This window comes from Tursiops truncatus, chromosome 13, assembly GCF_011762595.2.
Source record: "Tursiops truncatus isolate mTurTru1 chromosome 13, mTurTru1.mat.Y, whole genome shotgun sequence".
NCBI lineage: Eukaryota > Metazoa > Chordata > Mammalia > Artiodactyla > Delphinidae > Tursiops > Tursiops truncatus.
This window is the reverse complement of record NC_047046.1, coordinates 87606167-87622294: the sequence shown is the minus strand read 5'-3', so window position 1 is coordinate 87622294 and position 16128 is coordinate 87606167. Positions and strand designations below refer to the sequence as shown.

The 16128-nt window shown below is 41.5% G+C and overlaps 1 protein-coding gene across 15 annotated transcripts in view; it reads right to left on the bottom strand.

Annotated features, from left to right (window-relative positions):
• ATP9B (ATPase phospholipid transporting 9B (putative)) overlaps positions 1-16128 on the bottom strand; it is a 216509-nt gene that overhangs the window by 123692 nt on the left and 76689 nt on the right. For all 15 annotated transcript variants that reach the window (XR_012325486.1, XR_012325487.1, XR_012325488.1 and 12 more), the window contains one exon: positions 6416-6496. Coding sequence is in view for 10 of the 15 variants with exons in the window: in XM_033837856.2 (XP_033693747.1) it covers positions 6416-6496 (81 nt within the window). In the remaining 5 variants the exon portion in view is untranslated. The remainder of the gene's footprint in view (positions 1-6415; positions 6497-16128) is intronic.

Genomic DNA, 16128 nt, shown 5'->3' with positions numbered 1-16128 from the left:
GAAAAAAGCTTATTATTCTAAAAGCTAGTATTATTGTAACTTTGGTTTGTAACTCCAAATCTTATTTCTACATAATTTAAGACACTCATGCATTTAAAAGAATTATTAGTTGATATTTTTAGGACACAATACATAAAGATATAATTTTGTGACAATGACAACTGAAAGAGCTGAGGAAAGAGCTGTAAAGGAGCAGAGTTTTAATATGTTATTGAACTTAACTTGGTGTAAACTCAAATTAGAGTGTTATAACTTCAGGGTGTTAAATGTAATCCCCATGGTAACCAAAAAGAAAACAGCTACAGAGTATACTCAAAAGAAATGAGAAACAAATTTAAACATTTCACTATAAAAAAAAAATCAATGAAACAAAATACAAGACAGTAATGCAGGAAATGAGAGACAATAAAACTATAGGCCATATAGAAAACAAATAGTACAATGACAGAAATAAATTGCTCCTTATCACTAATTACTTCAAATATAAATGGATTAAACTCACCAATCACAAGACAGATATTGGCAGAATGGATAAAAACAAATGATCCAACTATATGCTATCTACAAGAGACTCACTTTAGATCCAAAGACACAAAGAAGTTGAAAGTTAAAGTATGGGAAAAGATATTCCCTGCAAATAGTGAGCAAAAGAGAGCAGGGGTAGCTATACTAATGTCAGAAAAAACAGATGTTAAATCAAAAAGGATCACAAGAGACATTATGTATTAATTAAATGTTCAATAAGGTAAAAAGATATGATAATTATACACCATTATGCTCCTAATAAAAGACAATATATGAAGCAACAATTGATAGAACTGAAGGGAGAAACAGTTGAAGACTTTTATATCCCACTCACAGTTATGGGCAGAACAACCAGACTGAAGTAAGGAAATAGAGAACTTAACACAATAAGCCAATTAGATCTAACAGACATATATAGAACACTCCACACAACAACAGCATACACATTGTTCTCAAGTGCATATGGGGTATTTTCTAAGATACACCTTATGTTAGGCCACAAATTAAGTCTCAATAGATTTTAAAAAATAGATATCATACAAAGTATCTATATCTACTCCAACCATGACAAGATATAGTTAGAAATTAATAACAGAAGATTCACAAAATTGTGGAAATCAAACAACATTCTTTTTAAAAAACAATGAATTAGGGAGGGGGAAGGGTAAGCTGGGACGAAGTGAGAGAGTGGCATGGACTTATATATACTACCAAATGTAAAATAGATAGCTAGTGGGAAACAGCCACATAGCACAGGGAGATCAGCTCAGTGCTTTGTGACCACCTAGAGGGGAGGGATAGGGAGGGTGGGAGGGAGATGCAAGATGGAGGAGATATGGGGATATATGTATATGTATAGCTGATTCACTTTGTTATACAGCAGAAACTAACACACCATTGTAAAGCAATTATACTTCAATAAAGATGTTAAAAAAAACCAATGAATTAAAATGAAAAGGGAAATTAGAAAATACTTAGAGACAAGTGACAAGGAAAATATAATTTATAAAAACCCATGGGATACAGCATAAGTGGTGCTAAGGGGGAAATTTCTAGCTTATATAGTTATATAATTTATAACAATTTATAATTGTTTAAATTCCAAAACAGGAAAGATCTCAAATCAACAACCTAACTTTAGAACTTAAGGAACTAGAAAAAGAAGAACAAATTAAACCCAAAGTTAGCAGAAGGAAGGTAAAAATAAAGAACAGAGTAAACAAAATAAAGAACAGGAAAAATTAATAAATATGAAAGTTACTTCTTCAAAAAGATCAACAAAATTGAAAAACCTTTGGCTAGATGGACTAAGAAAAAAAGGAAGACTCAAATTACTAAAATCAGAAATGAAAGTAGGGATATTACTATGATTCTAAAAAAATAAAAAGGATTATAAGAGAGTATTATGAACAACCATACGCTAACAAACAGGATAACCTAGGTGACATGGACAAATTCCTAAAAAACACAAAATCTACCAAGACTAATCATGGAGAAATTTAAAAACTAAACAGACCTATACCTTGTAGAGATTAAATCAATACTCAAAAATCTCCTGACAAAGAAAATCCCTAGATCTGATGACTTCACTGGTGAAATCTACCAAAAATTTAAAGAATTAATATTAATCTTTCTCAAATTATTCCAAAAAATTGAAGAGGAAGGACACTTCCTAACTCACTCTGTGAGGCCAGCACAACCCTCATATCAAAGCCAGACTAAGAGACTACTAGAAAAGTAAACTACAGACCAATATCTTCTATGAACAATGATGCAAAAATCCTGTACAAAATACCAAAAAAACAAATTCAGCAGCATATTAAAAGGATTAAACTCTGTGACCAAGTGAGATTTATTCCTGAAATGCAACAATGGTTCAACGTATATATCAATCAACAAAATACATCACATTAACAGAATGAAGAGAAAAACTCCACACGATCATCTCAATTGATGCAGAAAACACATTTGCCAAAATGCAATACCCTTTTATGATAAAAAAACATTCAACACACTAGGAATAGAAGGGAACTAACTACCTCCACATAATAAAAGCCATATATGAAAAACCCACTGGGTACACGATACCAAATGGTGAAATACTAAAACCTTTTCCTCTAAGATCAGAATGTCTGCTTTCACAACTATTCAACATACTATATAATACTGGAAGTTCTAGCCACAGCAGTTGTACAGAAAAGAGAAATAAGAGGCACAATTTGGAAAGGAAGATGTAAAATTATCTCTGTTTGCAGATGTTATGATCGTAGAAAATCCTAAAGAGTTCACAAAAAAATGGTTGGATCTAATAAATGAATTCAGCAAAGTAGCAGAATACAAATTCATCATGCAAAAATCACTTGTGTTTCTATATATGAACTATCTGAAAAAGAAATTACAAAAACAATTCCACTTATAATAGCATCAAAAACAATAAAATATTTAGGAATTAATTTAACCAAGGAAGTGAAAGATTTGTACAATGAAAACTACAAAATATTTCCAAAAGAAAGTAAAAAAGACATAAATAAATGGAAATGCATCCCATGTTCATGGATGAGAAGACTGAATATTGTTAATATGTCAGTATTACCCGAAGTGATTTACAGATTCAATGCAATCCCTTATCAAAATCCCAACGACATTTTTTCAGGAATAGAAAAATCCATTCTAAGATTCATATGGAATATCAAGGGAACTGAAATATTCAAAACAATCTCGAAAAAGAAAAACTAAACTGGAGGGCTCATACTTCCTGATTTGAAAATGTAATACAAAGTTACAGTAATCAAACAGTATAGTGCTGCCTAAAGACAGACATATAGACCAATGGAATAAAGTGGAGAGCCCAGGAAAAAACCCTTGCATATAAGGTTAAATGTTTTGACAAGGGTGCCAAGACCACCCAATGGGGAAAGGACAATCTTTTCAACAAATGATGCTGACAAAACTGGATATCCATATGCAAAGGATGAAGTTACCCTTCCCTAACAATATATACAAAAATAACCCAAAAAGGATCAAAGATCTAAATGCAAGACTTACAATAATAAAACACTTAGAAGAAAACATAGGACAAAAGCTTCATGATATTAGGTTTTGCAATGATTTTTTGGATAAGACAGCAAAGTCACAAGTAACAAAGGAGAAAATAAACAAACTGGACTTCATGAAGATCAATGAATTTTGTGCTTCAAAGGCACTATCAACAGAGTAAAAGGCAACTCACAGAATGGAAGAAAATACGTACAAATCAAGTCCCTGAGAAGGAATTAATATCCAGAATATATGGAGAACTCCTAAAACTCAACAAAAAACCCAAACAACCCAATTTGAAAATGGGCAAAGGACTTGAATAGACATTTCTCCAAAGAAGGTATACAGGGCTTCCCTGGTGGCGCAGTGGTTGAGAGTCTACCTGCTGATGCAGGGGACACGGGTTCGTGCCCCAGTCCGGGAAGATCCCACATGCCGCGGAGCGGCTGGGCCCGTGAGCCATGGCCGCTGAGCCTGCGCGTCCGGAGCCTGTGCTCCGCAGCGGGAGAGGCCACAACAGTGAGAGGCCCGCGTACCGCAAAAAAAAAAAAAAAAAAAAAAAAAAAAAGAAGGTGTACAAATGGCCATAAAGAACATGAAAAGATGCTCAACATTGCTAATCACTAGTAAAGTGCAAATCAAAACCAAAATGAGGTAACTTCTCAAACCCAGTAACATGGCTACTATCAGAAAACAACAAGTTCTGGTGAGGATGTGGAGAAACTGGACCCGCTGTTCGCTGCTGGTGAGAATGTAAAACAGTATAACCGCTGTGGAACTGCTTTTGGCAGCTCCACAAAAATTGAAAATAGAATTATCATATGATCCAGAAATTCCACTTCTGGGTATATACTTGAAAGAACTAAAAGGAGGGTCTCAAAGATATATCTGTATTCCCACATTCACAGCAGCATTATTCACAATAGCTAAAACACAGAAGCAACCCTACCTGTCCACACAGGTGGGGTGCTATTCCTCAAGAAACAATTCACTTTAGGATTATAAACTGGTGTTTCTTTTAACTGTGCCTTAGTTATATCATCTGTAAATAGGAGAGTTCTTCAATTCATTCAGATGTGTACTTGGTATCTGAATATACACCAAGTCCTGTATTAGAAACTGGAGCTATGAGAAGAAGTAAGACAGCCATTCACCTAAGTAGTTTCTGGTTTCATGTGAGAGCTAAGCGAGCACAGAACAGTGACAAAATAGAACCCCAAGGGCAAATATAAAGGCAGGCAGAAGTGCAACAATATCAAAGAAAAGGGAATACAAGGAAGCCTTCCAAATGATGGTACTTAAACTGGGTCTTGAAATGCAGGAGCTCCGCAGACAGCCCTTGATTAAAGGGGTTTGTCTACTCCATACTCTGAAGCCAGCACACGGCCATTCTCTGTTTCTGCAGACACACACACACTTTTGCCTTCATTTCAAAGTCCCTTAGGAGTTACAGTTTGTCAAGTAAAATATGTTACACTTGCTGCATTTAGTAGTTTTAGCTTAAAAATATCTATTGATAATTATATGGCTGCACCAATATAGAAAATACTAAGGAAATATATATCTTAAGCGGGGAAAAAAATGAGGCTTATATTATTCCAGTATGTACGTACATGGGAAACAATTTGAAGGGGAAGAGTCAAAAGAATAATATGACTATTTATATTAGGATGGTAAGGCTATAAAATTTTTAAATACCTTTAACCTTTTTATTTTTATATAGTTTTATACTAATGGTGATAATATATTTATACATTTCCAAATATATCAGGAACCAAATCAAGCTCTCACCCAGTGGCTCCCACACCATCATTACAGTCTTCACAACACAGGAGCTTATCCAAGTCCTTGGCTGCAGCACCAGCACCCTTCCCTGTTTCTTCCACAGAAAACTGTCCGGCAGGGAACCACCCTGTGCTTACAACCAGGGTAGCCGTTCAAGGTAAAGAGATAAAAGCTGCCTAACTCAGAAATAGATAATCCAGGAATACTGAGTTTCCCTTTTGACTTTAATGGTTTTATAGAACAAAGTATCAACTCTAAAAAGAGAGAAGTAGATGGCTATACCAAAACGCCATAATAATGAAGAGAATGTAGAATGAAACACACATATGTGTATATAAGGAAATGGACGTGCACATACAGATATCCATCCAACCAGTTAATAAAAATCAAGAAATGATGTGGGTATCATAATGTATTAACTATTATCCAAAATCAAAACTGAAATAGCTGAATTACTTCATTTTACTGACTCATAATATTTTAAGGGAAAAGGATCTTATCAAGAATAAATATGCTGGGACTTCCCTGGTGGCACAGTGGTTAAGAATCCGCCTGCCAATGCAGGGGACATGGGTTTGGTTCCCTGTCCGGGAAGATCCCACATGCCGCAGAGCAACTAAGTCCGTGCGCCACAGCTACTGAGCCTGCGCTCTAGAGCCCGCGAGGCACAACTACTGAGCCCGCGTGCCACAACTACTGAAGCCCACGCGCCTAAAGCTCACGCTCTGAAACAGAAGCCGCCACACTGCAACGAAGAGCAGTCCCCGCTCACTGCAACTAGAGAAAGCCCGCGCACAGCAACAAAGACCCAACGCAGCCAAAAATAAATAAATAAAATTTTTAAAAAAAGAGTAAATATGCTAAAAATAGAAAAACTGTACTGAATGTACCCCAAAGAAATATTTGCTATAGGAAAATTTAAGAACTTGAAACATTCTCTAGTTCTTCACTTTTTAGTTCAGAACTTGTTTGAATTGATTATTGATTTAATTACTTTTTCAAAATAAAGGTTTGCTACTTTTAACTTACATAGTGAATACATTTGTGTTTAACAAAAGACTTAACTTACCCTGGTAAATGTGCCTTCAAAACTATGAATATCCAGTTGTGGCTTCTGAGCATAAACATAAGCATTGATAGAAAAAAGGTCCTGGAAAACAGAATATCTGAATTAATTCCATAATAATTAAACAAAATGACTTGGAAATTTTCCAATTACCAATTAATACTTTTCATATCTTATTTACCAAAAGTGACGGTTTTCTTATGTTTTGTTGCCAACGCTACGGATGAGGATGGAAGAGAACTCAAAGGAACAGTTTTTAAGGCCAACGGAGGTGTGCGGACTCTCCCAACTCCAATGGACAACTGCTGCCCCCTGGCAGGTTGTGTCAGAAGCAGCCGGCGACGCTTATAAGACACAGGGCACCGAGGCAGCCCCGCGGCCCGCAAGCCTGCCCCCCCTCCCGAGACTCACACCTAACGCTGCGGTCTGATTACTAAGAGAGCTGTCCCAGCAAGGGGGTGACCTGTCCTGGGCCACGCCCAAGATTAACGCTCAGGATGGAAGGGGTGGGAGCTATGGAGAGCCATCTGAAAAAGTCTGAGGATTCAGCGTTCTTCTTGACCAAATCCTGAACATGGTGTGTCTTCCTGGTTAAGTTATAGGAAAATATTTTCCTGCAAAAAATACTTTGTTTCTTGCCTAAAACCGTTCCAGCTGAAAGGCCTGGGGAGGAAGGGATGTCTGAAGAGACAGAGTTAGGATTGCTGCCTGGTGCACGAGGATCCTGTGATGACAGAAGGAACAAAGCCCTGACCCTGGGGAGGAGCAGAGAGAGGACAAGATCAGCTGAGCCTCCCACAAGCGTCCGCAGGCTCCCCTCCCGCTGAGGAAACCTGCACTGCCCTGACCGCTTCTGCCAGAGGCCGGCGCCTGAAACCCAAAGGGGCCGCTGGGCACACCTGACAGCTCGGGCTCCTCGGTGACGGTGCACGGGCACTGCTTCAGCCCTCCCAAAGGGCTCACCGACACCAAGAGTGCGGGCTGGTCTCACCCAGCTGCGCCGGGTCTAAGGATAACAATGCTGCGTATACTTTTGCTGCAAACACGCCCCGGCCAAGCGAGTGGGCTGTGCAGGAAGTTTCACACAGCAGGCCTGAGAAAGCCCTGCCTGCAAGGCCGGCCCTTGGCTGCGGTCTGGGAATGTGGATCCCAGGAGAGCTGCCACCCTTCCCAGATAAGAGAGTGCCTAAACCAGTTATTCAAGCAACACGGCTCATGACGAACACCCACTTTCCTTCTTGCGGGGGGCGGGGGATATGGGGGGGTGCATCTGGCGTGTGGTACGTCCCAGGCAGAGGGTGCCTCCAGGCCCAGCCCCCAGTAAAGGCCCTGTGAGTCTCTAATGAGCTTCCCTGGTAGAAACTACTTCCCACGTGTTCCCACATGATGGTGGGGACCTCAGCGTGTCCTGTGTGAGTCCCCTGGGAGGGGAGTCTGGAAGCTCTTGCCTGCTTTCCTGCGATGTCGCCCTGTGCCTGTTCTCTGTGCTGACTGCTCTGAGCCCTTTCACTGTAACCACTCATGGCCACGAGGAGGACAAGACGCTGAGCCCTGGGAGCCCTCCGAGAGAATCATCAAAACTGGGGGCGTCTGGAGGATCCCCCGTCACAGACAGTTTGCCATTTTTATAGGTTTCGTTTGTTTCCTGTTTTGTTTTGGTTTTGCCTCATGGCTGCTAACACTTAGAAAACACAGCCTTCCGGACATGAAGAACAAAGGTCAGACCACAGCCGCTGACGTGCGGGAGGAATAGGCGGCCTCAGGGGGCCGCAGTGCTGTGCGCGCTCTGATGCTCAGCCCAAGCCACTGTGCAGGCAGGTTTCAGGCAGTCCGGCTCGGCCAGAAGAAAGGAACAAAGACCTCCGCCGCTCCTCACTGAAGGGAAGATGGAGCTGGCAGTCTGACTTCACTCAGTTACCACCAGTCAAAACAAAACCAAACAAAACCCCCAATGCTCTTCAGAAGAACATCATAGAACCCAGAGTCTCTACAATGCATCAGTAATGCTGAAGATCCAATCAAAATGTCCAGACACAGGAGGAAATGAGAACACAGGATCCACATTCAAGTAGAGTCCAATCAAAGAAGACTAATTCTGAGATGACCAGACATCAGAATGAAGAGACGAGAATTTCAAAGCAGTTACTAGAACATCTCAAATTTTTAAAGGAAAACATTCTCCTAATAAACAATAAACAAACAGGAAACCACAGCAGAGAAAAAGAAAACACGTATACAAAAAAAGAACCAACTGGAAATTCTATAATTGAAAAAAATACATCTGAAATAAATGCATTAGATGGCTTAACAGCAGACTGGAGAACAGTCTGTGAACTTGAAGACAGGCCAAGAGATGATGACTCTGAAGAACACAGAGGAGAGAGATCTTGAAAGTGAGTATGGGCGCAGTGTCCCTGAGAGAACAGCAGGAGTTTGTTTGCAGTTGGGTTCCTGGAAACAGCACACAGAGGGAACGAGGAAGAAAAGGTAGTTGAAGAAACAATGACTGAAAATATGCCAAACTGGCTGACAGCCATAAATGTGCAGATTCAGGAGGCCCAGCGAACCCTCGACAGATGAGGAAAATTTTAAACAATCAAAGTCACAGCATAATAGGAGACCAAAGAGAAGGATCTCAAAAATACCTGGAGAAAAATGACACATTACATGCAGGCAAAAACTAGCAAAATAACACTGATTTCTCATCACAAATAAGGAAAGCAGAACACAATGGAACAAAACATTTAAAGTGCTGTGGGGAGAAAAAACTGGTCAACCCTGAATTCAATATTCAGCAAAAATATACTTCACAAAAACAGGACAGGTGAAACTAAGATATTTTCGGATAAATGAAAATGCGAATTCACTGCTAGCAGACATGCACTACGAGAAATGCTAACAGAAGTTCTTTAGGCTGAAGGGAAATGATATCCGGTAGAAACTCAGATCTTTAGGAAGGAATGGTAAGGAACAAACATGGTTAATATCAAAAGAAAAACAAAAATCCTGTCTCTTCACTTTACTTCTTTAAGATACAGATAAAACAGAACAGTTTATGCTATACGTAGATACACTGCATATACAAAAAGTACATAAATGCACACAAATATATACGCACACAAAACATGCGCAACGTGCTCCAGCGTCAGAAATGAGCGGGGTAAATGGATCTATTCAACTACAAGGTTCTTAATTTAATGTGAAGTGATACAACGTTGTTTTCACAATACACTTTTAGTTAACTGCATATTGCCATCTCTAGCAAGTAGTAAAAACATGCAAAGAGGTAGAATAGCTGAAAAGCCAATGAACAAAGCAAGTCAGCTTTCTAAATATATTCAAGTAACCTAAACCTGAGGAAGCGCCACCTGAGACACTAGAGTTGGCTGAAGGCCTGAGAGCTAAGAAAAAGGGGTCGGCAGAGGGAGAGGCTAGGAGAAGGCGAGGCAGGGAGTAACCGGCAGGTGGAGGTCTCGAGAAAGCAGGGGGAGGCAAAGGCGGCGGAAGACTTCCCTTCAGACAGGAGAGGGGACAGGGCTTCGCTGCACCAGCAGGTGGGGGGTGAGGTGCCGGGAGGGTGGGAAATGGAGGGGATTTCCATTTGATTTAATGCTTTTTCTCTGCAAGGTAAGATCACCTGATGAGAGAAAGGCGGGTGGAGCAGAAATTACAGGAGAGTGGAAAAGTGGGAAAGCACTGCTATCGAAAAGAGGAACCCCAGCTGACCACACACACACAAAGGATGACAGGCTGGCAGTGACAGGGGTCTCCCTATCTTGTCTGTGGTGATGGTTTCACTGGTGTAGCGAAGTGCACAGTTTAATTCTGGGCAATTTTTTTTTTGTATGCCAATTTTACCTCAGGACAGTTAACAACACGCAGAGGAGGAGGACAGGTGGTGCTGAGGACCAAGCTAGACCCGGAAGTGCCACTCTGCTTCCCCTGTTGAGCCACGTTCCTGTCCTGATACTCGACGGACCTCTGCCATCACGTGTCTTTCCAAGAGGTCTTACTCTGCTCTTGATCTTTTCTCACAGCTCCTGTCTGGACTTAATGTCCTCCCAGATTTCTTACAGCAACCTCGAGACCCGTCTTCATTCCCTCTGCTCCTGCCGCTCCACATTCACAGAGGCTCAGGGCTCGGCTGACACGGGTCTTGCCTTCCCGGCCGCCCACCGGCTCTCAGGAGGGGCAGCTGGCTGTGGGCTCTTCCCCAGGAGAGCTCCTCTGCCAGGGCAGCCCTGCCTGATGGGCTGTCTGGAAAGCTCCATCCCTTCAAGAAAACATTCTTCAACAGAGAACAGGCAACACTCTACAACTAATATGGCTCCTCTCCTTCCTAGAAGACATACGGACGGTTTGGCACTTACATTTCATTTATTTCCTACTCCAACGTAGCTGAGGGACATACAAGTTTTCATGTTGCTTCAAGCTCCTTGGAGAACAAGTGACTCTAATAAAAATGGTAATCGTAGCAACAGTTCTACATGGAGCAGCCTGCTCTGAGGGCAGTAAACCCTCCAGGAGAACCAACGGAGAAGCGCTAGCGTACACCACCCAGTAAGCAGCGTAGGAAGTAGTCAAAGAAACTCGATGGAAAACAAAATGAAGGAATGATGACAGACACCACTCTCCACCATTCTTCACGTCGCCGTTTTAAGACGGAACTTGCGACCTTGCGTGGGCGCGTGGCTCCCCCTCAGTACAGTCACAGCCAGCCCTCCCCACACCGCTCACCTGGAGGGAGGAGGGTGACGAGGCCGCTGCCCCATCCCCGTGCCCTCCGCTCCCGCTGGCCAGGCTGCAGGGGAGCAGACACTGGGACGCGGCTGAAGGTCACTGACTGCGGAGGACAGAGCTGCGCGCTCAGCTGGGACCACCCACCTCTGGGCTGTTAGGTGAGGGAGAAGAAACGTCTCTCTGGATCTGGGATGTATCACTCCAGATCTCAGAGCAGAAAGGGACTTAACACATGGAATGCAGTGCTTCCAAAGCCTTAGGAAGGTTTGAGCTCATGACTGAACCTCCAAACATCACTCTCAGAATGATCCTCTACCGAAAACACCACGGCCACTATTGAGTTCCAGACCAGTAGCCATGACTCCAGGCTGCAAGGGAGGCCACTGCCTACACAGCAACTACCACACAGACCCCTGGGGCTGAGGACAGCACCTGCCAGCTGAGAATGCCAGTGGGGCAGAGGGACAGCTCACTCCCATCCTGCCGTGAGAGTTCTCTGAGAGCTCGTTAAACTTGGGGAAGCTCATTCACATGCCTTCAAGTGGGCCTGCAAAATACGTGCAGGTTAGTTTTTAAGGTTCTGAAGAACAGAGACGCTGCACTGGATGAAGGGTGAACACACCAGCTCACCACAGTGGGTCTGCTACTGCAGCTTAGATTATATGTTAACTAATAAAAATTTACGTTCAAGTTAATTAAGCCAGGCTAGTTTACACAAGAAGAAATGCATTGCGTAATAATTTTAGACTTGTGAAAAGACAGCCAACCGACTCCTGGCACAAGGCAAGCTGGAGGATCACTCGTCATTTAAGTCCTATACCGTCACAGTCATTTTCAAAAAATGAAGTTCTCCTATAACAGACTGCCTTTTGATACATGGAAATAAAGAACCGCCTAGCAACAACCCCCGTATTTCCACATGCACATGAACATTTAGAGGAATGCATTTCATCTAGTACATTAGACATCAAATGACTGAATAATGGCACAATAATGAGAATGTCATTCGAAGCTTTTCATGATAATTTAAAAATCATTCTGAAGTTTTCAATAATGTAGGAAAGCCTCTGCTATTAGGTCAAGGGCAACATTTGTTCGCATTACTTAAAGGTCATTAAAATACATCCTTAATCATAACATGTGGTTCATTACCAATAAAATTGCCTTTCGTTCAATAAAACTAATTAAATATAAATGGTATTGTTTACTCCTATATGGATCTTTTGAAATACATCAGCGAGTCACGATTTATTGAAAATTACTGTGCCCTCACTGTTGTTAATAAATTTGCCTGATCACAAGAGCAGAAACACATTCCCACACGTCTCCATGTCCGCGACAGCAAGAAGCCGGACCTGCCGTCACAGGTTTGGATCGGCAGCACCGCTCCAACTAAATTTCAATTCTCTGATCACATTAGGTGCTCTGGACACAACAGAATTCGAGAGCTTATTCTTGGTGGCATCCTCAATTCTTTAAAAAGAGCTCTAAGGATTGTAGGTTTAATCATTCTTGGTGTCACTGTGGACACAATGCTCCACTGATGATGCGACAAACAGCGAATGTCACCAAACACTCCCCAGGTCCATCACATTAGAGACAGAAAAGTCAAAATGAGTGACAGTTATGGACAGCGTAAGCTATTTGATGAAAAACCAAATTGCCTTGTCTATGTCCATAATGCAATTAGAGCTTTCTTTCCTATGAAAAAAAGTCTATACCTAACATGTCAAATTATATGAAGCTACAAATTTAAATTGATGGATGGGGCTTCCCTGGTGGCGCAGTGGTTAAGAATCCACCTGCCAATGCAGGGGACACGGGTTCGAGCCCTGGTCCAGGAAGATCCCACATGCCGCAGAGCAACTAAGCCCGTGTGCCACAACTACTGAGTCTGCGCTCTAGAGCCCTCAAGCCACAACTACTGAGCCCACGTACCACAACTAGTGAAGCCTGCACGCCTAGAGCCTGTGCTCTGCAACAAGAGAAGCCACCGCAATGAGAAGACCACGCACCACGACAAAGAGTAGCCCCCGCGTGCCGCAACTAGAGAAAGTCCACGTGCAGCAACGAAGACCCAAGGCAGCCAAAAATAAATAAATAAATTTTATAAATAAATAAATAAATTGATGGATGAATCACAAATTCAGCTAAATTTCCTGTTTTCTAAAATATATTGCCTTTTGGTTTTATGATAATATCAAAACTTAAAACGTTTTCATTTTCCAGTTACTTCACCCAAATGCTTAACACACTCTTTATCAAAGTGTATCAACCATAAAATTTTAAAAGTAGCACTGCATGAATTGCATACTCTGACTTTCTAAGTATTTTGCAATTTATACATATCTGTCACTAATAAAAATGAGGAAAACATCCTTATAATATTGAATATAATAAAATGTACCTCCTGTGATCACAGCAAAGGGAATATTCAAAAATATAGATAACATCATAGTGGAATTTTAAATAGTTTCTTAAGATATCGTTTACAAGCAATAAATTATGCATGCTTAAAGTGTACAATTTTCTGCATTGGAATACAAGCACGCACCAACAACACCACCAGGACCAAGGGGTGGACATTTCTAGCAGTCCTCTGCATGCCCCTCCCCGACACTAGCCTCTGTCACAGCTGACCCACTCTCCTGGAATCCAGGTAGTGCCATCACATACCACATACTCGTCGTTCGGCTTTTCTTTCAGAAAAATTCTAATACAGTATCTTAACAATGCACTTCTTTTCTAACACTCTCAGCGAATTAAATCTGCTACAAAGGATTATTCTGTGCAACTGCTTCCCAGTGTGCCCTGGAGCACCTGTGACTGCTGGAAGTGAGGTGCAGAGGGACAGACTCCGAGGTGCGGCCTCCAAGCCTGATGGCAAACAGAAACCCTCCGGTCACTTGGGGTTCGTGACCTTTCCTCCCCCTTCAATCCTGGAGAGACCACTTGAGGACGCGCACTAGAAAAACGAGAAAGCACAAAGAGGAGGAAAAAGGCAAGCGCGCAAGAGCAGCGGGAGCCCAGCAATGGGCTCAAAGCACGTTAGAAAGTCAACAGGCTCCACGACTGTCTCAGGATGAAAACTAACCATTTTAACAAGTAGCGTGAGAACTGCAAGCTGGGTGTCTTCAGGGACAAGGCGACAGCACAGATTTATCTCACCACGCGAAAGAAGGAAGAGCACACAGAAAACACTGGGAGTCTGAGTGAGGCTGGAGAGAGCAGAGAGGAAGAGCCTGGGCAGAGAAAACTGCGGCCCAGCTGCAGGCTCTATTAACAAGGGCTTACTGGACCTCACTCATAAATCTATCGTTCAGCCACACAGATTTCATGATGTGATTGAACTCTCTTCTCTACGGGTCCATGTACGGGGAATATTTTAATAATTACAAGACAGTAAGTGCTAATGGCCAGCCTCTCACTTCTGGACTACCCGCTGACAAACACTGACAGTGGTTAAGATGATAAATGAACACTGGTGGGAGAACAGCCTTCTGGCACAACACAAAATCCACAAACAAAAAGGAAAACGTATAAATATTTACCTAAACAAAAGTTAATTTTAATATTTACCTAAACAAAGTTATATGGCAAAAGGTATTTTAAAGCGAAAAGTCAGGAAACAGGCTGGGGGAATAGGTTTGCGACACGTACTCACTCGGCAAAGGTTTGGAGAACCCTGCACACTCACACACTGAGGGCGAGAGTTTAAAGCTGGAACCTCCCAGGGCAATTTTAGAATTGTGCTAAAACAGTGAGCTATTCAGCAAACGGTACTGCTACGACCAGCCAGCAGGTTGTTTTACGTTTGATTTCCTACTCAGAGCTCGACTCCAAACAAATGCTAGCTGGACTGGAGAGTTCATGTGTAAAGGAGGAGTGATTTTAAAGTAACCATTTAAAACATAGTCATGGAGTGGAAATGGTCTAAGCATAAAACCAAAAGCAGTAACTATGTATTTTTTTAAAAATATTTTTATTGAAATATACTTGACATATAACATTGTATAAATTTAAGGTGTACAAGTCAGTTTGATGCGTTTACGTATTGTAATATGATCATCACCATAGTAATAATTAGCACTTCTATCACATTACATAAGTAACTATTTTAAAGACTATTGTAAAATTACTGTTAGGTCACCTTATATAAGGATGCTAAACTTTTATACGGACAACAGAAACTATAAATGAAAATATTTAGAAGAGATTAAAACAAACGAATGAAAGATGATTCGCAAACTATATATAAAGACCTCTTTAAAAACATATAACAGGGGCTTCCCTGGTGGCGCAGTGGTTGAGAGTCCGCCTGCCGATGCAGGGGACACGGGTTCGAGCCCCGGTCCGGGAAGATCCCACATGCCGCGGAGTGGCTGGGCCCGTGAGCCATGGCCACCCCAACAAAGTTTAAGAACAACTCTTGGAAAGATCAAGTTTATCCACAAGTTACTGAATTAAGAAAATCAAGATCAACAGGTTTTGAAGGAAGAAAAAAATATAGTATTTACAATATCCAGCATCCAACTAAAAATTACCAGCTGTGCAAGGAAGCAGGAAAGTGTGACCTGTAACAAGGAGAACATTTTTTTAAGAAGAAACATGCCCAAAATAACAGAGACAATGGCATTAACAGACGAAGAATAAGTGTTGTAAACTGCTGAAAGATTTAAATGAAACTATGAACATATTAGGAAAGAAAAGTATTCAAACAATAACAAAAATGGGTGACCAGGTGGAACCTGGTTCCAGAGATTAAAAATACAAGATTTGGAATAAAAAAATGAGCTGGGTGGTCTTAACAGAAGACTAGACACTGCACAAGATAAAATTAGTGAATCTAAAGACAGAGCAAAATGAGAATTCCCTGATGCTCCAGTGGTTAGGACTCCGTGCTCTCACTGCTGAGGGCCTGGGTTCAATCCCTGGTCAGGGAACTAAAATCCCAAAAGCTGTGCAACTAAAAAAAA